Source organism: Rattus rattus, chromosome 5 (assembly GCF_011064425.1).
Source record: "Rattus rattus isolate New Zealand chromosome 5, Rrattus_CSIRO_v1, whole genome shotgun sequence".
Taxonomy (NCBI): domain Eukaryota; kingdom Metazoa; phylum Chordata; class Mammalia; order Rodentia; family Muridae; genus Rattus; species Rattus rattus.
Window position 1 is genome coordinate 80,647,657 of NC_046158.1, and position 23,901 is coordinate 80,671,557.

A 23,901-nucleotide genomic window follows, 5' to 3' on the forward strand; every position below is an offset into this window, starting at 1 on the left:
GAGAGAGAGAGAGAGAGAGAGAGAGAGAGAGAGAGAGAGAGAGAGAAGAGGTCAGGGGATTTGAACATTTCCATATGCACAGCTTCAGTGTGTGTGTGTGTGTGTGTGTGTGTGTGTGTGTGTGTGTGTGTGTGTGTGTGTTTAAGTATGGAAGCTTCAGCAGACGTTTGTTTCTTTGTTGTTTCTTTCCTTAAGGAACAAAAAAGAGGCAACTCTGGTGGTGGTATATGCCTGTAATCCCAGCACTTGTGAGGTAAAGGCAGGGTGATCAAGGCTGGGGAAATGACTCCGTGTTAAAATACAAATGTGCAGGGTAGAGAACAGATTCCCAGAATTCATGTAACATGTTGGGTCAGCATGATGATTCACCTGTAACCCCAGAGCAAGCTGGCTAGCAAGACCTGACATATTGAAGAGCTTTGAGTTTGATTTAAAGACCCTGCCTCAAAGGAAAAGGTGAAAGAGCTATCAAGGATGACTTCCAATAGCAACCTCAGGCTTCAACACGCATGTCCACTCCTGTTTGTATTTCTATATACATGCAAACACGCATACACATTTATGCACTACTACACACACACACACACACACACACACACACACACACACACACACAAGGAAAAGGGAAAGAAAGTTCTCCAGGTCATTTCCAGCTACATAGTAAGTTTCCTATGAGATCCTGTTTCAAACAAACAAAAAAGCAAAACAAAAACGAAAAACACACAAGAAAAATAAGGGGTAGGGTGGGAAAAGAAGAAAACAAAACAAAAAGGGAACGTGACACCAGCTGTCTCTGACTTCTTCCATATTCAGACAGTCACCTTCTGCCCCTCTCCACTTCCCAGACCCCTCACATCAGAGAGCCTGGATTCCATTTCTTATGACCTTTTAATATTTTCCAATACACACTTTCAACTGGGTAATATACACATCATGTTTTCCTCATTATTATTAGTCAATCAATAAATATACAAAAACTAGAAAAGAAGAGGATGATCTCTGAAAAAAAATCAAAGGAACAATAGAAAAACTCATTATACATACCTAACAATTGACTATTGTTAAAAAGTCAACACAGAACTTACACAAAGACACAGGACATCATAGTGGGCAATCCCTGTTCTTATGAACATTTTACTTTTCTAAAAAAGTGGCTGTTTCTTCTACTTTCCTATGACAGTCTTGGATGGATTTTAGCTAAAAGGCCACTTCTTGGTGTTATGGATGTCAATATAAAGCTTTTTAAAGGTTCTTCTGGAAGCATTCATTTTATCTAGCTAGAACATACAAACTATAGACATGAAGTTATATTTCACCTCATTTGATTTTAACCCAAGACAAACTGAAGGAAAGCCTTCAGATACATGAGAGATTTATAATTGGTGGTAATATAACACTTTACATGTTCCTAGTACTTTACAAAATCACTAAATTCCAGCCTGTTATTTTTACTAACAGGACCTCAGTTCAATGACTTAGCTCATATCACCTGGCAAGCCATTGGCAGAAGTAACACAAAGTCAGACTGTGCTACCAGAATCATCATCACCATGGCAAACAATATCCTACCACAACCCAGCTAGTGGACATTTCTAGAATAGACATAGACTCATCTCTGGTCCTGAATCTTCCATGACCCTTCTTGTGTGCCCTCAAAAGGCATCAAGGGGTCTTAGAGCGCTTGACAGACCCCAGAGTAGCTTGCTGTATACAGGTTAAAGAGCCCCAGGGAGCCTGATGTGAGTGTGGTAGACCAGGACAGCTCTAAGGACAGGGACCATTCTAATACCAGTAGAGAATAGCGAAGAATCATCTAGTGTCTATTCGAACAAGAAAACCGGGTGTCTAAATATGGAACTGGCTAAGAGTATTCACAGAGAAAGAGAAAGAAAATCTGAAAGCCAGGCCCTGTGAGAGAGCTGGGCAGGGAAGGAGAGAGGCTGGAATGTTTGAAAGGAGAGCTGAGGGTCACAATGAGCATCGGAAAGTCTGTGTATCTCCTTTAAACAAAGCCTTCGCATCCACTCAAACCTGATTCAGGTGGGAACATTTTCTCCTTTTTTGTGTTTGTTTTTATTTGAAAAAAAAAACTATTAAACATATAAATTTAGTCAACAGTAAAAATGGAGCCTTAGAAAGGAAGTTCCATTTTAGAGAAAGCCTTATTTTATAGATTTAAGTTCTTCTACAAGGTACCTGGGAAGACCTAGGAGCAATGGGGCATCCTGACAGATGAACACTTGCCCAGTATGTGAAAACTATGAGGTCAGAGGGTGACAGCATTCTCCTTTTGCTAAACCATAGACCTGCTCATCTGGTGGTGGTAAGACTCCAGGGGTGGGCATTCTTATGGCTTTTTGAAGGATTCCCTGGGGAACTGATTCCAAGTACCAACTGGCTTGCGAAAGCATCAACAAATGTGGCGATGGAAAGAGTGGTCTGGGGGTGGTACATCACGCCTCCTCATGCCAATCTACTGCTCTCTGCCCACACTTTCATTTCTGTTGGCTTCTCCTTTTACTATAAGGTGTCAGAAGTCCCCTCCACACTGTTTTGTGAAAGTGCCAATAAGATCAGTGTCTATGAAACAGGACCGCAAATGTTGTAAGATATAAAAACTTAATGTGCCCTTTAAGAAAGAGAAATGGGTGGTTATCAAAACACAAAAGGGACTGAAGCTCTCCTACTCCCAATTCAGATTCTTGAACAGGAGAGAAACCTCTTTGATAGCCCTAGAATGAAAACAGTGCTCCTGTCCTTGATCTTCTGAGATTCAGCTGGGTGAACCCAAGCAGGGCACGGATGCTCTAACATGAGTTTAGGAGGACCATACTAAGGTCACATTGATGTGCTACAAAGACTCAGACCTTGCTGATTTAGAAACTGAAGGATCACAGCACAACAGGTCAAGATGGAAGATGGACAGGTATTTATTATGAATCAACTTATACCCTGTTATGCTTCTGACAAAGTAACCTAAAAAAACAAAACAAAACAAAATAAAAAAAGTCATACTGAAAAAAGGACCTCCAGGGTTTGATATTTCAAAAACAAAGATAAATAGCTTACTAAAGATAAATAGCGTCACCCTTTGGGGATCTCTCAGAAGAATGTGGAAATTTTCCAGCAGAAGGGAGTCTATAAAGAGAGTGTGTAACCAGTACATCTGATCTCCCATCCACTGCAAAGCAATGCCTACAGATTGGACTGCTGGGAGGCAATATGGACCCATTCAAATTTCCTCCCAGAGGCCAATCTCTCTAAGTTCTGGGGAAAATCCTTAGCTGGTGGATGTTACCTGGGACTTTGGGTTCAATCGGGACCAAGAGTATTCATTTGGTAGAAGCCTATGGTAGCATACCCTGATAATGCAAGGCCTCTAAGGAGGAACTGGAAGAGACCCTCATTTCAGAAAGCAATGCTATTTTCATAAATTGAAAAACAAACTTTTAAAAAACAAAAAAAGGAAATTTTATGCCCAAAATAATCCCCAATAAAAATAATCAGTAGCACATTGCATCTGTTAAGGGTCCCAGCTCCCAGTAATGACATGTCTCCAATTGTTGTGTCTTTTCAAGTTAGTGGCATAGGCACTACACTCCAATCTTCATATCCACACTCTGCAGATTCCGGGTCTCATCAGCTGTCATAAACTGGTCCGGAGTCTCTGTTGGTTCCTTGTTCACCAAATGCACCATTTCCTGAGACTTGCTGGCCTCCCCGTTGAGTTCACTTGGTTTCCTGTCTTCCACTGTTCCATTGCCACTGTTGATCACCAGCTTCTTCTTCTGCCCACACCTGATGATTTTTAAAAACATCATATGAGAAAGGGTGCAGAAATTAACCAGCCAACAATCGACATCAAAACCAGTGAGAACCCCTGTGGATATCATCATGATCATCAGTACAATTTAGCATGGTATTCCTGTGGGCCCAGAACTGACCATGGTACTTCCTCTACTTCATCTTCCTGACTCCAGCACTTCTTAAAGTGAGATTCCCTAGTCTAGCATCAAAGGGAACTTTTCAGATGTGGAAATTATCTAATCTATGGAAGAAGAAACCAGAAAGATCAAGAGCTGGGATCCAGAATCACAAGTTTAGGGGTTGGGGATTTAGCTCAGTGGTAGAGCGCTTGCCTAGGAAGCGCAAGGCCCTGGGTTCGGTCCCCAGCTCCGGAAAAAAAAAACAAAAAACAAACAACAACAACAACAACAACAAAAAAGAACCAGAATCACAAGTTTAATAGCTTATACTTGCAGTTCCTCTGGAGGCTAAGACAGGAAGATCACAAGTTCAAGGCCTTCCTGGACTACAAAATTAAGTTCAAGATTAGCCTGGCTAGCTCAATGAAATCCAGTCTCAAAGAAGGCAAAGAGGTCGGAGGACACAGCTAGTGGCAGAGGACTTGCCTAGGTGCTCAAGGTCAGTGTTACCTTCCAAATGTTGCAACCCTTTAATCATAGTCTACCATGTTGAGGTGACCTCAACCATTACATTATTTTCATTGTTATTTCATAACTGAGATTTTGCTACTGTTATAGATTGCAATATAAATATCTGATATGTGATCCCGTCCTCCCAAAGGGCTCAAGACTCACATATAGAGAACCACTGCTCTACATTCAGTCTCTGGTTTCTTTCTTTTTTTTTTTTCTGGAGCTGGGGACTGAACCCAGGGCCTTGGGCTTTCTAGGCAAGGGCTCTACCACTGAGCTAAATCCCCAACCCCTTAGTCTCTGGTTTCTTAAAATAACAAACAATAAACCATCACACTGCAGAGGCTTCTGCTGCAACCTTTGAAAATCAGGAGTGTAGAAACCCAAAGCTACTGTTACACCGTAGCCCTGTGAGAGTTGAAGAAGCTCTCAGGGACATGAAAATCCAACAGTCTTTCTAGTTAGTCAACATACAATGAAAGAGTAAGGATTCAGACCCTGATCTGTCTGACTCCGGAGCCCTGAATCTCTTCCCCCATTCCCCAAATGTGCAGTGCAAATGTTTGTCTCTGAAGCATTCCAGTTCTGCAGCCTCAGTAAACCATGATGACTGTGATCATAAATCATTTTGATCTGTGATCGCAAGAAAGTTCCGCTGCTTCCTCTTTCTCTCAACACTGTGCAGCGTGTGTGGAGAGTGAGAAAGCAACAGTGTTCCAGAAGGATAAGGCCATATTGACTTTTTTCTCCCATGGTTGGTTAACTTCCATGTAGTCCCGCAACAGGACATTTGATAGCAACAGAAGATAAACCATGTGTGCCACTTTAAGGTTTCTTAGCAATGTGACTCAAGATTCTAAGGCAGGAGAAGGGCTTCTATGGAAAAGTGTGACGCTGACCTTATCCTTGTGATCCTGACCAGCACTGCCTGGCCCCTCCCAGCCTGATTCAAAGCTTCCCTTGGTTGTAACCTGATTGTTGCTGTGCAGGTAGCAGTTAGGTTAGGCTGCTGGAAGCCAAGTCTTAACAGCTTCACAGCTATGATGAGGGAAAATGGATGACCATTAATTAAATACATGGTTAACTCTTGGCAAAGCACAAGAAGTTGCTATAACCCTCACTAAAGTGGCAATCACTCCCATTTTACAGCAGTGGGAAATAAAGGCCAAGGCACTTTTAAGGCTTGCTTGAGGTCACATGAGTAAGAATGGCCGAGACCGGATTCAGACCTCTAGCTTCAGGATTAAGTGGTCGTGGTGTGCCTGGTTCTGTCAGTGCTGGAGGTTTGGAAACAGTATGAAGTTGGAATGGTTCTCCTTGCTGCTGGACATTTTGAACTCTAGAGACAAAATGTCTATTATTTGTGATCGTAGACTCTTCCCTGTAAGACTGCCAAGGCCATAAACTTTAATCTCTTGTTTGGGGAAGTCAAAAATATACTGCCTCCACAGGAAGCACATCTATATCACCGAGCATAGGTGTGGGGAAGGGTGGAAGGAAAAATGTTTCAACTGTGCAACAAATGGATGAGGGCTGGCAACACTGGCAATGTCTATACAGACAGCAGGGTGCAGCTGTGTAGCCTGAAGCAACTCACTTGACTTCTCTGAGCCTCACTTTATGTGCTTGTTGGGCCTGTCAGCCTCACAGGATGGTGGGAATTCAACAGACAGTCTCCTGCTGTTATTTATTGCTTTTACGAATATTGTGGGTTGAACAAACTAAGGCTTTGGATAATCAGAAGAGCTGGAATATACTAAGTATTCAAGATGTGCAGACTGTAGTTGTTATTAGAATAGAAGCCATGAACTCTAATGGTTTCTTAGGCTGCTTTCACTGTAATTGTCCTCAGAGAAATGATGGCACCATATAGAGACCCTTGTTCTTCTTCTTTGGGCTACCAGACCATTGAAACGATGGACAGCAAGAAATTAGAATTTCCAAAGAATCTCATACTTGGGAGAAGAAAAAGCTGAATCTTGGTGCAAGTCAGAGGGGACCTTCTTTTTGGGAAAGAGATTTTACATCTTTCCCACAACTTTAATGACTGTCATGTGAGACAGCCTGGAACCCACACAATACTGGGCCATTGATGGGTGGGGTCTTGCTATCACTGGAATTGCTTAGCTGCCCATACAGCTTAACCTCTATCTATACTTTAACTTCATGTCTGGACTCTGGAGATGGATTTGGGGGAAGAATTGTCACAGTATGTCTTTATTTGTACCTCTTCCAATGGTTACATTGTCTACCCCTCTTTCTCTGCTTTGCACTGGGTTGCCTGTTTAACTGGTCTATTGAGAATGGGTGCCTAAGCCTGCTTGTTAGGACTGCCAGAGATCCGGCTCTGACCCTAACAACCCCAGCTCACCACCTGCCTTTCTCTACGCATTGGCAAGATAAATCAAAAGCTGGAAGAGAACACTGCCTGCATTATGCCAAACTCTCGGGTGACAGAGAGGAAACTGGCCTAACTTAGCTAAGTCTCATTTGCTTATCAACCAGATTGTTGAGAGGTAGGCTGAAGAACAGGAAAGTGCTTTGTAAGTATAAAACTATATCTATTCATGCAGGCAAGACCACATTGACTCTATTACTCTAAATCGGAGGTTCTCAACCATCAGAAGACTATAATACCCTTTAATACAGTTCCCCATGCTGTGGTGACCTCCAACCATAAAGTATTTTTGTTACTACTTCATTACTTCATAATGTAATTTTGCTACTGTTATGAATCGTAAATATCTAATATGCAGGATGGTCTTAGGCAACCCCTGTGAGAGGGTCATTTGACCCCCAAAGAGGTCACAACCCAGGTTGAGAACAACTTTCTAAACATAGGAAGTGATTTGAACGTGTATAGCAGCAGACAGGTAGACATGCCCTCTATGTTGACCCACTGACCTCTGGTTTTCTGCCACTATCATCTATCTATGTTCTCTTAGGAAGATTTTTTAGGATTATCCTAAGAAACAGTCCAATATCAGGTGCCCTGGCCATTTAATAAGCACTGTTAAGATTGTTTATGATTATTCTGATATTTTTGCTTTTTCTTATAGTTCTCAGCAAAGATGGGTGCTGAAGAGGTTTCTGTAAACCAGAGACTGAATCCAAGAGTAACGTCCAATGCCAAACTACACCTGGTATCTTTATAGCTATGTCTGAGAGACCAGATGTCCTTATAAAACCTCATCTTTTCTTCTCTTGAACTGCAAGTACTACAGAACACATAGCAAACTCAGGCAGGTAAATGAGGAGCCCTGGACTTATCCTGGAAAGGGTGGGCAGACCAGGTAGGTGCTGGATTCAGATAACATACTCTTAGAACATCCTGGAATTTACCTCTACTTAGACAAATAACTTGGCAATTGATTTTATGGCTTTTCTATTCCCAAACCCGTCAGGTGTTTATGAATTCTTTTTGCAGTGTACTAGAGATGTGCCATCCATTATAATAGTCACCTATAATAGTCACATGTGACTGTTTGTTTGTTTGCTTGTTTGACCTGTTTACTTTGAGACATGGTCTTGCTATGTAGCTAGGCTGGCTTCATACCCATGATCCTCCAGCTCTAGCTTGCTAGGATTACAGGTGTGTGCCACCATGCCCAGTCTTATGTGCAGCTAAATTTAAACAAAGGACAATTTGAAATTCACTTCTTATAATTTGTTTTAACCATTGTATCCTTATGATTAACACTCTAGCTACCTCCCAGCACCCAACAGAACGCTTTGCTATGCTACTCTTTTCTCTGTTCATGTGCAGCCTGGGTGTCTCCAAACCTGTGCTGTGACATGCCCTTCCTTTGGCTCATATTGTTTCTAAATAAAACTTTTGCCTGAGGGGGAGACATCTTACTTCTGTCATAGAATTAGTCTAAAGTCACTGTGATCGTAGCTTACACAGTGGACATGGAGCATGCTCATCCCTGGAGGAAGTCTAATGAATTCCACTACTCTAGGAGGTAGAACCAGTTCTAGTGAGCACAGATCAGACGAAGCTTGACTGCTACACAACAGAAGGAAAAGCTTACACATCATGGAGATTTATGACTAGGGAAAGGTTCCCTAAAAATACCATTAGTCTAATCAAAGAGAAGGCTGATGGGGCCTGTTCTGCACAGCCAGCATAGAAACTTTTGAGACCAGTCCTGAGATCTGAAGCCTTCTTTGGCAAGGCCCGTGTGGCTTTTCTCTTTTCCAGACACATCAGATCAATTCTTCAAGGGGGTAGGCGCCTAAGGGCTGCTACTGTTGGGCCTCATCCAATATCTACCAACGCAATTGGCTCCTGATACAACTTGCTCTTATGGGGAGCACAGAAAGCATAGAAAGCTATAATTCAGGCCCCTGGTTTCATGAAGGGCAGCAGGGAAAGTAGGTGTGGATCTTGTCAAGGGTGGGGAAAGTTGAGGAAATCACGGAGCACCCCCACCATCAGTGTCTTTTCAAAAAATGACTGTTTACTTTTATTTTATGTGCATGGGTACTTTGTCTGCATGTATGTGTACCACATGTTTGCCAGGTGTCCTCAGAATCCAGAGGAGAGTGGTAGATCCATGGAACTAGAGTTACAGGTGGTTGTGAGCCACCATGTGGGTGCTGAGAACTGGGCATGGGTCCTCCTCAAGAGCAGCCAGTGCTTATAATTGCTGAGCCATCTCACACATCCCCCTCCGCATCAGCACAATTCAGATGCAGAGACTCTCAGAGAACTTTGTAATGGAAGTGCTGGGAGTTAGTATCTGTGACTAATGTCACCTCTGGTGCAATGAGCACCAAGGGTGTCCTCAATGACAGCCTCTCTCCTCTCTCTCTCTCTCTCTCTCTCTCTCTCTCTCTCTCTCTCTCTTCTCTCTCTTTTCTCTCTCTCTCTCTCTATATATATATATATGTGTGTGTGTGTGTGTGTGTGTGTGTGTGTGTGTGTGTGTGTGTGTGTGTGTGTGTGTGTGTACTCATTTATTGGCTCCTGGGCACATTTGAGCATGGAGGACAAGGTCAATGTTAGGTGTTTTTCTAAGTCACTCTCTACCTTCTTTATTGAGACGGGTTTTTCCTCACTGAACCTGGAGCTCACCAATTTCACTAGACTGACCAGCAAGCTCCAGTGAGAGACTCCTGTCTCTGCCTCCCCAGTGCTGGGATTATGAGATCACACTATCATGACCAGCTTTTTACGTGTGTTCTGAGGGCATGAATCTCAGGCCCTCATTTGTGCACAGCAATGCATTACCAACACAACTGTCTTCCCAGCTGCCAGCCTGTCATAGGCCTCCATACATCTAAACCTCAGCACTGTTTTAGAAAAGAGTCATGCTCTTCCTTTTCTCTCCTTCCTCATTAATGTTAACAGCCACAGAGCTCTACAAAAGATGCTGTCGAATAAATGGATTCCCCTCTGGACCAAACTTTCTTTGATGAAAATAGGGTTCCATATCTTTCTTAAATGCAGTGCTCAAAGCAGAAAGGCTTCTGCCTTCTAACGGGATTAGCGATGGGCTATTAGCCTCAGGAACACAGCACACATTAAGGGGTCCATGGTCTATTAGCTTTAGGAACACAACACACATTAAGGGGCCCATGCGGTCCTTAATCACTTTTCAGCAGTGTGGCAAATCTGTTTTCAATCATCAAATCAGGACACAGTAATTTATGGAGTTCATGAAGCTGCTTTCCCGGTGAGAGGCCGGCTTAGCCAGCTTCTGCCTGTCCCTGTTTGCAGGTTGCTAGGGTGATGGCTGGCCTGGGGACAAGGGGAGAGGAGGCCATGAGATCCTTTCTCTGCTGCTTAGAGACAGGGAGCCATGAAGGATACGATGCTACAATATGCAAACTCCAGCTGCTCTCTGGACCAGCTGAGATGCTGAGGAAGGGCCCTCCACACCAACAGCATCTGGGACATCTCCATGGTGACATCTGCAAAGCTTATGGATTGTAAATGTGACACATTCTAGGGCTTGAAATCAAAGGCTGATTCCAAACAAAAGGAAATTCATATTTAATTGAGCAAAAATAATCCAAGAGAAAACAGGGACGCCAAGAGGAAGAATAAAAGCTCTTTGAAGGGCTTCCCCAGTTCCCATATTTATTTTCATCTAATCTTAGGAGCCCATAGGAGGTCTGTCAGATTTCCCCCAGTTTTTGTTCCATGGGTGGTCAGCACTCATGACTAATATTTTTCTTATATCCTCAAAGGCATAGGTAGCAGCACCATGATTTGAGTGAGTATTTTCACGAATTCTAAGCACTGTAAAACTGTTTTTTGGTTTCTGCAGATGATGAGAAACCCTTCAGAGACTGTGCAGGGCACTGGAAATAGTTGCTTATTGTTTCTGAGCAGCAACAACAAAGTGTATAATTCTCTCCTGACTTCTCACAATCTGAAGCATTTGGGGCCTGCGAGGTGATTTAGAGGCACAGAAAAAGCAGACTAGTTAAGCAAGAAGACTCCAACCTTCCAAGAGGCAATCCCAAAGGATATTTACCAAAAGCTTAATGTCTGCAGCAGACACTTAGGAAAAAACAATGAATCTGTAAAACATCTGGGAAGGAATTTAGACTTAGATTTTTTTTTTTTTTTGAGTGCCCTGGCTTAAAGTTCCCATCTCCTGATACTAGTGTTTCTATTGTCCTTCATTTCACCTTGGGTAGCACTCTACTAAGAGGCTGGCTATAAATTAATTAAATATGAACACCATGTAAAAGACTTTCAGAATACAGAGCCTTTGTTACTGTGGGAAAGAGAGGTTTCAAGGGTGTGAAGACAGCCCATTTACCCTTTCTGTGGTACTGAAAGGATTCTCTAGCCTAGAAAAGTTTATCAGTGCTTCATAGACTTCACTGTGAGACAGATTTCCATAGGCAGTGCCCTGAATCCCTTCAACCGAATTTTTTAAAAAACGCAAAATAATATCCTTAAAGAGAAACAAGCAACAAAACAGGGCCCATGCCAATTTTGGACAAAGATTCTAGAAGGTTCCATAGGTTTCCAATGGCAAAGGAAGATGGCCAATTCTTGATTTGTTATACAACATTTTAAGCCTTGGAAGAACTTAGTTAATATTTGTTTAGTGAGTCAATGGCTGAGTATATTCTTTATGTGTCTTCCCAATGAGCTATTTCATAACTTCCACCTGATAGTCACCATAGGGTTTAACCATGAAAAACCAAGGAACAGTAAAACTCGACCACTGTTTAAAGGAGGGGTTCCAAAGCATCATACATGTAAGAATGGGGCAGAGAAGGGCTTCTTAAACTATGATATGGGCAGAACTCCCTGGGATCTTAGTAAAGTACAGACTCTGATGCAGGAACTCTTGCCAGGCCAAAAAAAAAAAAAAATCCTACAGGTCTAGCAAGCTCCAGGCTACCAAAGCTGCCAGTTACAAGGGCTACAGTCTGAGTAACATGGATATAAAACCCAAGTTCCACCATGCCCTTTGAAGTGGAAAGCTGCAAGGGGCACTCTCTCTTACCTTCTCCTACTGTTGACAGCAATGCAGACGGCAAGAATCAGAGCCAGCGCCAGGAGGGATGCCAAGATGATAAGCCACTCTGGTGTGAAGAGAAGGACATACGTGAGCATCACCAACGTATGTTATGAAATAAAAAATGCAATTTAAAAATTGATCTGCTCTAAATGAAACCCCCAGTCAGCTCTGCAGAGAGGTTTGAACAACAGCTCAGCTAAAACATCCTAAGACAGACTTTGCTATAAACGTTCATCCGACAGGCTTCTTTTATTAACCTTTTATCAGTAGTTCTTCCAGAATAAAAATGTTTCAAAAAAGAAAAAAAGATATCAAGAAGCCTGTATATGTTTTTGGTGAAATGTTAAGTAGATTAAAGAAAATTTATATTTCTCTTGACAGAAACATTCCGTGCCTGTGTGAGAGCATCTGCCTTGAATTTCATTCAAAACCAAGATGGAATTCATAATCTAGTGGGCAAAGGATTTTCCCATGGTAAGGATAGAAAAAGGGAGGCACAGTCTACTCATTTCAGTCATTCAGCTCCACTGACGACAGACTCCAAATTACTCATGCTTTTTGATTAGCATGTACACTTCTGAAAAGCTAGAGGATCTCAAAGTTAGCTTTAACAATTCCCTCCATTATATTGCTTTATACCAATAAAAATTGAAGCCAACCTAATGTCCAATGGTGAGGGATTAAATAAACAGATCAGGATTCATACATTTTTGTTATGTGCTTCATAATTCAAGGGAAAGGTACTTAATGACATGGAAAGTGGAACTGACAGGCAGAAAATATTAGCCAAACAACATATGTGGCAGTTTGGAAATAAATTACTTTGAAAACAATATTAGGAAAAATATCAATTAATACTGTAGCTTTAACACGTATGGGTAATGAGATACAGGAAGTGATTGGTATTTCCATCCATTTTCTAAGCTATAGTTTCTAAAGTTTACTGGATAATCGTGTACCACTTGTGGATTGATGCAATCTTATGCGCATGTTTTAAACTCTGGCTTCAACAGGATGGACAAGTTGTATGATTCAGTTGCAGATGTGTGTGGTAAATGAAGGCTTAAAAAGGAAGAAAACCAGGGGTCTGTCAGCCACTGTTCTCCTTGGAAGTCTCACTTTCCTCTTACTTCAGACTGTGTATCCCCTTTGGTTCACTTCAAGGAAGCAGGGACACTTTCAGGAAGATGTCATTTCTGTTCTTCCTCCCCTCACCCTGCCTGGCCTTCAGTGCTGAGAAGTCCACATTCCTTCTCACTAGACTGAGATGAATTCTCCAGCTTGAATTCAGCCTGCCATCCCCTGCCCACTCCTCCCTGAACGTCCACTCCCTCTTTGTACTCCTGCCTCCTCAGGTGGTCAATAATTTGAGACAAAGGAGCCCTCTGAAGAAAGGGTTAAAAGGATAATTTAGAACATTAAGGGAAACTTCCTTTGTGGACTTCCCCCCACCCCCACCCCTTTACACATACTTATTTTCAACCCCAAGCTAAAAGAAGACAATGCATCAAATGCTAAATCCCTTAGCATGGGACAGCCAGATGTCAAAGCTCCCTCCCTGCATGTGTAAACTTTATAAAACGTTTCCTCTGGCTGCATTAGCAGACTGTCCCTCAAGGAAGAGTAATTTGAGGACTGGAAGAATGTTTTCACTCCAGCCAGCCCAGATAATCAGCATCTCCTCCCTGACTGCCAATGCAAGAGAATGACACATTGCATCTCAGTCCCAGAAATATAGGGGAAACTGGGTTGAGCTTTGAAGGGATTGGGTGTACCATGGGGTCCTCTGGGTGATCCATCGTTCATGGGGGAAAATGCTTAAGTAACTGAAAGCATCAGTTCTTTGAGGTAGCCTCAATGTGAGCTCATCTTTCTAATGGGTACCTAAAAGGGAAAACAGAGAGGACTACAGGGAGACTGGAGTATTTTTATTTATACCTAAGCTTGCAGAGGGGAACCGGATGTGCATCGATGAGGTCTTGTCTAGGACATTCTGAGAATCTTGCTGTAATTATCTAATGTTTGCCGCATGGTGTGAAACTCACCTGGAATCTGAGGTCTCCTCGCAGGACCAGAAGTTGTGGTCACTCCACTGTCTTGATTCCCACTTGAGTGTCCTAAGGGGAAAAGCAACAAGCTCTTTCAGCCCAAGTTTGGAATATATACCCAGGAGTTCCTTACACAGCATTGTGCTGGGCTACCCTCCAACCACTGCCTCACTAGTAGCTATAAATGGATCCAAGATACAGATGGTTATAAAGTGTTAGGCAAAAGATATCATCTCTCCTCACCTCCCAAGAAAGTTCACCGTGACTAAGCTAAAGCTTACAAATGTTATTTTTGTCTCAAGGAACAGTGATGGGGAGTGTTTGAACTTGAACTCCAGAGCTAGTCAACCCTGGGTTTAGGTCCTAACTCTGCCTCTTATTAGCAACTTGTGACTGGCCAAGTCATTATCTCTAACTCTCTGTTTTCTCACATTTAAAGTGAGGATCATAACAGAAACCACTTCACTGTTATCTTACAGAGACTTAAAGAGGTATATGACGTAGTAGTTGTATGTATTACTAGTTCTACAAACGGTGGTACATACCATAGACGAACAGTACCCCCTCACTAGGTAGCTTGCTATGAATAAAAAAATCTCAAGCAGCACTCAAGACCTCTAGAAACAACATCTTCATTTTAATAGTATCCCTAATGTATTTATATGCCTCAGAAAGTCCAAAGTTAGTCTAAAATTCACATGCAAATTGTGCCGGTCAGTTTTTGTCAACTTGATACAAGCAAGCCCAAGTCATCTGTAAAGAGGGAATTTTGAATGAGGAAATGCTCCATCAGATGAGTGAATCTGTGGCTGAACTTTCTTGATGATTGATATGGCAGAACCCAGCTCACCAGGGTAGTGCCACCCCAGACAAGTGGTCCTGGGCGGAATAAGAATTCAAGCTGAGCAGTCCATGGAGAGCAAGCTACAAGAAGCATTCCTACATGGCTTCTGCCTCAGTGTCTGCCTCCAGGTGCCTGCCCTGACTTTCCTTAGTGTACTATGACTTGGGATATGAAAGCCAAATAGACCTCCCCTACCCCCACCCCAAGTTACTTTGGTGAAGCCTTTATCACAGCAACGGAAAAGCAAACTAGGATGAACGTCGTAGGTACTGAAGTGAATGCCAATTTACTTTTGCCATGGTGTGGGGGAAGGGGGGTTTGCACTGTCTTTTTCTGCCTATAAATAGGTTATTAGAGTCTATGTTAATGCAGTGAAACGTTAGAAAAATGAATGCTTTCTATTATCAAAAGGCAAAATAAAGAAATGAACAAAAGGCCCAAAATTTGCGAAGAAGCATTTTGAGAAGACAATCTCAAAGAGCCCAGGTGCCTTTTCAAAACAAGGAAGACACCACATCTAAAAAGAAAGGTCTTGGTTTTCTGTTTCCTTTCTTCCTTTACTCCTTGCCACTAAACAGCAACCTGTCCTGGAATCTTGAAGGCCACCAAGGAGAGAAAAGCCGAGGCAAGATTGTTTGTTTAGCCCATTGGCCAGGATAGCTGGGCTTAAAGGAAAATATCTGAGAGGGTCAAACTTTAGACTCTTGTGTAGTTTGGTGCATTTGCTAAAGAGCAAACAAAACAGAGCCAAGTAACATGTGTGTTGTTTCAACAGACCTCAACCTATTCTGAGAGCGGCCTCTCCTTCACAGATCTCAAAAGAGTCCAAGGCAATTTTTCTACCCACCTGTTAGGGTCCTGAGCAACTGGCAGGTTTTGTATGCACAAGTCATGGCATATCAGCCCTCCAAACCAGAGAACTTTGGCCTTGAAAACCATTGTAAAGGTATAGTCACTCCCACCGGTCTCTCTTGTCTGACTCATAACAGCCTTTGATATTTGAAAAGGAGGCCATTAATAGATCATAATCTATTTATTTTCGTTTTCCAAAGAAGTGCTCCCAGCAAGGAAAGATCTAGGTGTGTGCACAAGATGAAGCCTCCTGTTTGAACAATAGACACCTGCACAGGAGCCAAAGGAAAAAGACCAGTTCCCACCCACCTGATTCTCACTTCAAGCAAAAGCCCGAGAGCCCAGACAGCAGGCTTCCCTTGTGCCCAAGAGCTCCATAAATCCAACCAGGGAAAAAAAAAAAAAAAGGCCTGAAGAACAAGTTCTACAAAGCCAGGCACTGGACACACCAGTTTGGAAATGTGGCCCAACCCCAGACATGGGCATGGAGATCATTCAGTTGGCCTCAACTGTGAGAAAGGCAGCAGAGAGTGGAGCACACAGATCAGCTGAAGGGGAGGGGCTTTGGATAGCTCAGACCCTCATCCTGTATCTCTCTGGATGGGGCATGATTAGGCACTTCCAGCAAGCTTCTGTATGCAATCTCTGCTGCTCCACAGGCCACACCCACAGTCGTAAGGAATCTCTTGGCTTTGGAAACTGTGCCTTCAAACAGTAATCTCTTACTCTCTCAATACCTTGACTTTTACACAAAACTTCGGTTACTTGAGGTTTTTCTTTACTAACAAGGAAACTAAAGCTGGGAAGACTAAGTATGCTAAAGACTCTGGTGAGATTGAAACACCACTCTCTATTTTAGGATAATTTCTAAAGAGCCCTACAACCCAGAAGCCCTACATTTAAGAGCTGTTATCAAAGCCACCGTGTAAATACCCATCCCCAGATTCACTTGAACTCTAGAGGCAGTGCTTGCCCCAAACTCACGCAGCACAGGTTCCTAATTTGTACGGATTCCTGGATCCTGTGGACCACATAGATGTGTAATAATCAGGAACTCACAGAAGGAAGTGCTAAGACAGCATCTCTGTAGGCCCAGCATTAGGGAGAAGTGAGCTTGCCTCATGTCAGACATTGCTGCCTGGAGTAATGTTTCTAGGGTTTGATCTGAGTCGAGACCAAGATCAGTCTATTTAATAATGCATGTCTGGCAGTAATTATGGTCATTATGGAATTTTCTTCCAGACTGGGCTTAGGAGAGGCAATATGAGACCCCAGGCTTGAAAGCTAGCTCCCCCATTCTCTGGTCATATCAACTTGGCAAGTTGCTTCCCTCCTCTTACCTCTCTTTCCTCTTACCTCAGTCTCCTCATCTGTAATAAGACGATGATAATAGTGTTTTCATGTATTATATGGTTTGCAAGGTGACTAGATATGCTAATAGTAAAGGAGCTCTAAATTCCCTGGCATTGGGGTCACTCGCCCTGCAGAACTCTCAGTTCCATGTAGTTCAATGTAGAAATGAAACGCTTTGCTTAATCTTTCTGGCACACAGCAAATTCTGAAATGCTGGCTACATTATCAGGTTTATGCTAAACACTTTCCAGGTATTTATCCTGTTATTTGGCCTGTAAAGGTTGTCCTATGAAAATATCTCCAGATTATTAGCCAGGACCTTGAATCTCAGACCCTGTCATCATCTTGCTCAATGTATAAGTAGAGGAATGAGGATCAAAGCCAAGCTATTTTATGCTTAAAGAGCTCTCCTATTGACTCCATAATGGGACAGTGTTAAATGAGGTTGTCCTTGTTAGGGTCACTATTGTTGTGATGAACACCATGACCAAAAGCCACTTGGTATGACAGAGTTTATTTGGCTTACGTGTCACAGTCCATCGAGGGAATGCGGGGTAAGAGGAATCCAAACCTGGCTGAAGGCAGGCTGGTACAGAGGCCATGGAGCAAAATCCAGCTTACTAGCTCGCTCTTGGTGGCTTACTCAGTTTGCTTTCTTATAGAATTCAGGACCACCAGCTGAGCAGTGGTCTCACCTACAAGTTGAGCCACCCCATGTCAATTATTAACTAAGAAAACGTCCTACAGCCCAGTCTGATGGAGACATTTTCTCAATTGAGGTTCCCTTCTCTAGCTTGTGTCAAGTTGCCATAAAATTAGCTATCAGAGAAGTACTGCTTGAACTCTTCCAGCCCCTTTCACATGGAAGCTTTTTTGCTGGAGTGTTAGTTGTCTAAGTATAGTGCCCATCCCAGCAGTATCAAGATGACTGGGGATTTATTAGGAATACAAATGCTTGGGCTCCATCCCAGACCTACTGAATCAGAAACTTTGGGGTGGGGTCCAGGAAAGTGACTTAATAAGCCTTCCCTGTGGCTGAAAATACATGTTTTTAAAAAGTGTGAAACAATTCTCTAGGGACACTGACGAATGCTTCATTAGCAATCATCAGGTTCAGAGATTATAACAGTGACTAAACATTTTAAACTCACCAGCTAATTCGGATCCATGAGTCACCATGTCGGAACCACCCCTGGGGTCCATGGATGAGTCTCCATCACCTAGAATAACAAGCAATGAAAAGAGTTAACATTGTGTCTCCATTCACACTGTCATCCTCCTTTCCGTTGGTTGTGTTTTCAGAAAGCCACTATCTGCTAACAACAACAGAGTAGGCACTGCTCATCCTTTAAGACACTGATGAACAGGGTAGATCCTTAATCAAAATTAAGGAAACTGAGGCGGCACAGGGCATTCTGGATGAGCACTAAACGTATTGTGTAGATAGAAAGCCAAGAGCAGAGCCCTGATTCTTTCACAGGGCTGAGTTTTGAATGAAACACTTCTCAGCTTGGCTAAGGATTGTGATACTGGAGAACTTAAATGGGTATCACCTAATCACTTAGATGGGTGCACTGTGGCTCAGACTATATGGCAGGAAAAGAGGTTTCTTTGAATCTAAAACAAAAGAATCTTAGGAATGAATAGGGCAAAGGCACAAAGTGAAAAAATAAAGGTCAAACCTAAGTGTACTAAAATCAGTGAAATGGGGTGAATGACAAAAGTTGGGTACCAGAAGAAGTCTCAATTCATGTTTTCTTTAAAAAGTTAAGCCCATGTGGTCAACAATCATGATATGATCTCTTCTTCTCGAATATCCATCACCAGAAAGCTTTAGGTAGAGACAAACTCAAGAGCAGCTAGTTTTAAATCCAAAGGTCAAACTTTATGGGAGAAAACATACCTAGAGAACAAGGGTTCCTAGAGTTGGTGAAGATCGTTACAAGTGAGCCCAGATAGAGAATACAGTGAGATGCCCTGTATGTGATCCCTGCTTAAGAGACATAGGCTTGTGTTTATTTGCACATAACTTTATTACAGAGAGACCATTTTGTTCCTTGGAGAAGGGTTGTAATAACAGACCACACAGTACTTGATGAAAAACCACATTAAGAGTCCCACCACCAAAATCACCATTTCCAAAGCCATCACCTTCACCCGGCCCATCACCACAACTGCCACTGCATGTTTCAGTGCTTTACGTTCAGTGTGCAGAAATATTTATGATCCAAAAATCACAGCTTGTGATTCTTCTGGATTAAAACTGGGGATGAGAATCAGACCATTTACTAATCACTGACTTCACGAAGAACTGAAGGATGGCCCTGGGCACCATTGCCCTTTGTTACGTTATCAGATGGGATCAGCACATGGGAGTACTAATTTGATAGTAAGTGTTTTAGTTGCTAGCAATTAGATTCTGCAAACCACCTAAGAAACTATATCTAAGATTGTCATTTTAAATACAAATCTATTAAGTAGCATGGCACGGCCATTTTAGCGTGAGAACGTTTGTGGCACTCCTTTGATTCATTCTGCATGAACCTAACAATAGTACTTGGAGGTTTTAATGAGGAAAAGAAGCTTGTCAATAAGGACAATAACCAAAAGCTTTCAGAGTGTAAGGGGGTTTGGTCTTGCCAATACTGCTGAGGTTGCTTTTTTCTTTTTTGGTTCTTTTTTTTTTCCGGAGTTGGGGATCGAACCCAGGGCCTTGTGCTTCCTAGGCAAGCGCTCTACCACTGAGCTAAATCCCCAACCCCGAGGTTGCTTTTTTTAAAGTACCTTTTCTTGAAGCCCTAGAGTGGGAAGCCAGAGGGAATGTGCCAAGTGTATAACACCCTGGATTTTCCCTTGCTCTGTCAATCAGAACATCACTATTTCCATCTGCTTTGCATATGGGATTCCCATGAGATCATTTTCTTATCTTTGTCTTTTGGGAGAGTGAAGGAGGTAGGATCTTTCTACAAATTAGGTGTATGTGCATGTGTATACATATTTATATTTAAACTTATTCATCTTTATTGTGTCAGTGATTGAATGGTAGGAAGTACCCAGATTACAGGAACTAGTGGAACGAGGTGTCTATTTTCTTAGCCACAGAGGTCCCTTTCAGATTTTCCTTCCTATAGTGTTATTTCTTAACACAAACAAAGAAATAAAGAAGAGAAGTAGGGAGGATTTCTTACTTGAGATAAAAGTTTCATTCTGGGTCCATGTCAGACTTAATTGAGTAAGTCATATCTTACTACTACAATTAAAAACTGAGGGTCCCAGTTCATGAATAGTAAATCATAAATTTTGAAGCACGCCACAAATAGAAAAGGTTTATATATCTACCCATCACCAAAACTAAAACCAATCAGTCCATCACCAATTAAAGGTAATTTCAGAACAAAGGTACCCGTATATGAAAATTATCTGAATGTTTAGTAAAGTGCTTCTAAAAGGCAGACTATATTATCTGAATCGAATGAAATTGCTAATATTCAACTATTTCCCTCCATCAAAATATGTTTCACATGGTTCAAGTTAATATATCATAGAATGAAGAAAAGACAAAGCAAGAACATCTACCATATGAAATCACAAAAGAAAGGATGCTACACCAGGAAATGGAAGCATATTTTATCTCAAATAAATCCAAGTTTGCTGACACTATAATTGATGACCAATGATGAAAACCATCCCCATGGCACAAAGTAATCTAATCACAGCCTGCACAGAAAATATCCCCTACAATAGGAAAAATATATGTTGTTTCTCCAGAGAAGCAAGCCAGATGAGATATGGCTAAATTACCTGGTAAGGAGTCATCCACATTAAAGTTGGAGTCAGTAGCAACAGTCCCTTCAGTTTCTCCAAAGACCTCAGTCTTAGCAGGGGTCACTGGGAAGAGAGTCCTGTTTTCCATTGTGTCTGGATATTGAGGGGTGTAGCCTTCCAGTGAAGTAGTTGTATCTCTGGGAAGACTTCCACCTCTTCTTGCACCACTCTTAGCTGCATGGAGGTGGAGTCAATGATAAGCCCACACCTGGAAGGTCACCACCCACTGGGCACTTGTCATCAGAAGATAAAGTTGCCGAGTCATCTTTCTACTTGTTCTCCAAGGCCAAAAGCAAATGGTACCAAGCAAAAGCAATGTTTTGCAAGGCACCAGCCAGATAGCATTCAACAGGAGAGATTTTGGTGACTACGTACTACACAGAAGAGGCACTTCTTACAAGGTTTGTCTGAGTCATCAAGGGTGTGTGGTTATCCCATTGTGACCTTGAATTCACCTCAGCTATTAGAGGATTTTGACCTTTTTGTCTCAATTGGATTTACCTCTAAGGAAGGGGTATAAAAACAAACCATTGGATGGTAAGATGAGACCATTCTTCCTGCAACTGGAATAGTAAGCTCAAATCCAAAAGACCTGGGTCTACTGCCTTAAATTTCTTTTCTGTGCTAAGAGGACATTCTTCATAGTCACCAATACCACAGAGCTGTGGTCCAGAAACAAACCAGAAAAAATTATTAGTTCAAAGGCTATCAAAGAAATCTTCCAGAAACAATCATTATTAAACCAAGTTACTAATCTAATACCTTTAAAATTCAGCAGAAAAGTTCGTACGATGGCTTCTAAAATGTCTATAAAGCAGAAGAATCAGAGACCACCACCAGACATAACTTTTGATCAAAAATAATGTATAAAAGCAGGCAATAGATGTATCACCACCAAAGATAACACAAAAGTATCACCACCAAAGGGTCTACAAAGTACCACTACCAAAGATACCACAAAGCACCACCACCGAAGATCCAAAGATACTGCACAAGGACCACCACCAAAGATACCACAAAGTACCCATAACATCTTGATTTCTGCTTAAAAGCCAGTTGTACTTTATGATCCTTACTGCTAGATGGCAGAACAGAAGTTGTTGGATGGTCTTCGTCTTCTTCCAGCTCTCCAGGTAATGTAGAGAAGTTCTGAGAATGACTCTGTGCTGTTTCAATGAGGGATGAAGCCATTGTTAATTAGAAACCTTAACACATGGTCTTACATGGACGGTCTGGCTATAGAATATCAGATGGACAGATACAAGGGGAGAATGATATGTGTGCCTTTCATCATCTGCTGATTGATGCAAAGATACAGAAAGATTATATTTTGTCCCTAGTTAGCTTCTTTGCCCCTCAGTGAAGTTCCAATCTGAAGCTCAAGCCCAAATATGGCCTTCCCTAGACTACCTTGACCCAGCTGCAGCAAGGATCCCAGAAACAAAGATCACAGAGACATGGAAATGGGGGCTGTGATTTCAGTTTTCCCTCAACCATAAAGATTGCCTAGAAGTTAGACTATAAGGAAAATGTTGCTATGTAGTGTCTGTGGACACAAAAGAAAAAGCTCATCTCTATCAATGAACTTAGAGTAACTTTATGAGGAAATACATGATTCCCTTATAGAGAGCATTGCATTTGAGTTACTACTTTTTTAGTAGGGCTGTGGTCTCCCCTGTAGCAGGGATTCTCTTCACTGCCCTGAGTAAATGCTTCCCTGGGCAAACACAGGGCCTTCAGTGATACAGATTAAATTGAGATTGAATCACTGCCCATATCTGAAATCACTTTGACTATTCTGAGTTCTTTTCTTTTGTGTTCTTCCAAGAAAGACACTGACCTCTGAAGTGCAGGTGCAAAAGTCCCATAAAACACACCCATCAGCCATGTCCACCACCAAACAAATATAACCAGGAGAGAGACATTCACTGAATCCCAAAGCCAACATCAGAAAAAAAGCCAACAGTAACACAAAATGGAAATACAAGTCATGCATTGGCAAGGGCCATTTATAGACTTCTTTATGCCTCCTTTGATGCCTAACACAGTGCTATTTACATTGATGACAATCAACACATGCCTGCTGGCATTTTTCCTACACCTGAAGGGCTCCTATAAAGGGCTCTGGCCATTATGTGTAGCAAGCAGGGAAATGAAGTCTTCTTAATTTGGGATTTCTTTGATATTCTGCCAAGAATTTATGAATGGCTTCAGGTTGGTCTTTATAGATTCTTAAAAATATGTTGAAAATTAAGAGTACAAAAATGTTCCTATTTCTTCCTAGCAGGCGTTTAACGATAGAAAAAGATGTTAGCAAATGGTTCTTTTTGATTCCAGCAACTCCTCCACCTTGGTCAATTATCAACAACATGCCTCACCCCTCCTCTCAAGGCTAAACTCGATTTCCCTATTCACTATAAGATCTGGCCCTCATATGTCTTTACACAACCACAAAAGCAGCATCTCTTCTACCTGGCCTGGAAGAAGGGTAGGAATCAAAAAGAATCAGGTAAAGCACAGAGACGCCACTCTACCAGTGATGGTCTTCAGTGTCACATGACTAGTTAGAGATGGAAAATGGAGATGAATGACATTTCCATGTGGTCATTGACTCTAGAGTGGATCTTGGATGAAAATTCATTCAGGTTATAAGATACTGTGGAAGAAAGGCCAACAATGAAACAGACTCAGACTCTGGCTGAGCTAAGCCACCTAGCAAAGACTGCCACCATTCCACCACCAAATGCAACATCTTGACCAATATGAGCAAGATGTGAAGTAGATAGACAGGTCAACAAAAGGGCTGTGTGTCATTATCCTTACGAGTTGTCGCTGAAAGTGGTCCTGTCCTGTTCAAGTCTTCCACCAAATGGGTATTTGGAGCCGCAGTAGGCTGAAGGGTTGTACTATGACTGGAGTCTGTATCTGAAGGAATCAAATTGATGTTATTGCCATATTCCCTATGCTGGGAAATGACCTGAGTCATTTAGCCAAGTAATGTTTGCATTTAGCCTGGTGAGAGGAAAGAACAGGTTCACATGTCCAGA

The 23,901-nt window shown here is 42.1% G+C and overlaps 1 protein-coding gene across 9 annotated transcripts in view; it reads right to left on the bottom strand.

Moving 5' to 3' along the window:
* Window positions 1–869: 869 nt before the first annotated feature.
* Window positions 870–23,901, bottom strand: part of Cd44 (CD44 molecule (Indian blood group)) — an 88,628-nt gene continuing 65,596 nt past the window's right edge. For 6 of the 9 annotated variants that reach the window (XM_032903803.1, XM_032903802.1, XM_032903801.1 and 3 more), the window contains 7 exons: window positions 23,678–23,779; window positions 21,931–22,020; window positions 20,831–21,028; window positions 18,181–18,249; window positions 13,978–14,049; window positions 11,918–11,996; window positions 870–3,798 (listed from right to left, as the gene is read on the bottom strand). In XM_032903803.1, coding sequence (XP_032759694.1) covers window positions 3,594–3,798; window positions 11,918–11,996; window positions 13,978–14,049; window positions 18,181–18,249; window positions 20,831–21,028; window positions 21,931–22,020; window positions 23,678–23,779 — 815 coding nt within the window. In that variant the 3' untranslated portion in view covers window positions 870–3,593. The remainder of the gene's footprint in view (window positions 3,799–11,917; window positions 11,997–13,977; window positions 14,050–18,180; window positions 18,250–20,830; window positions 21,029–21,930; window positions 22,021–23,677; window positions 23,780–23,901) is intronic. The other 3 variants (XM_032903799.1, XM_032903797.1, XM_032903804.1) reach the window with 3 other exon arrangements.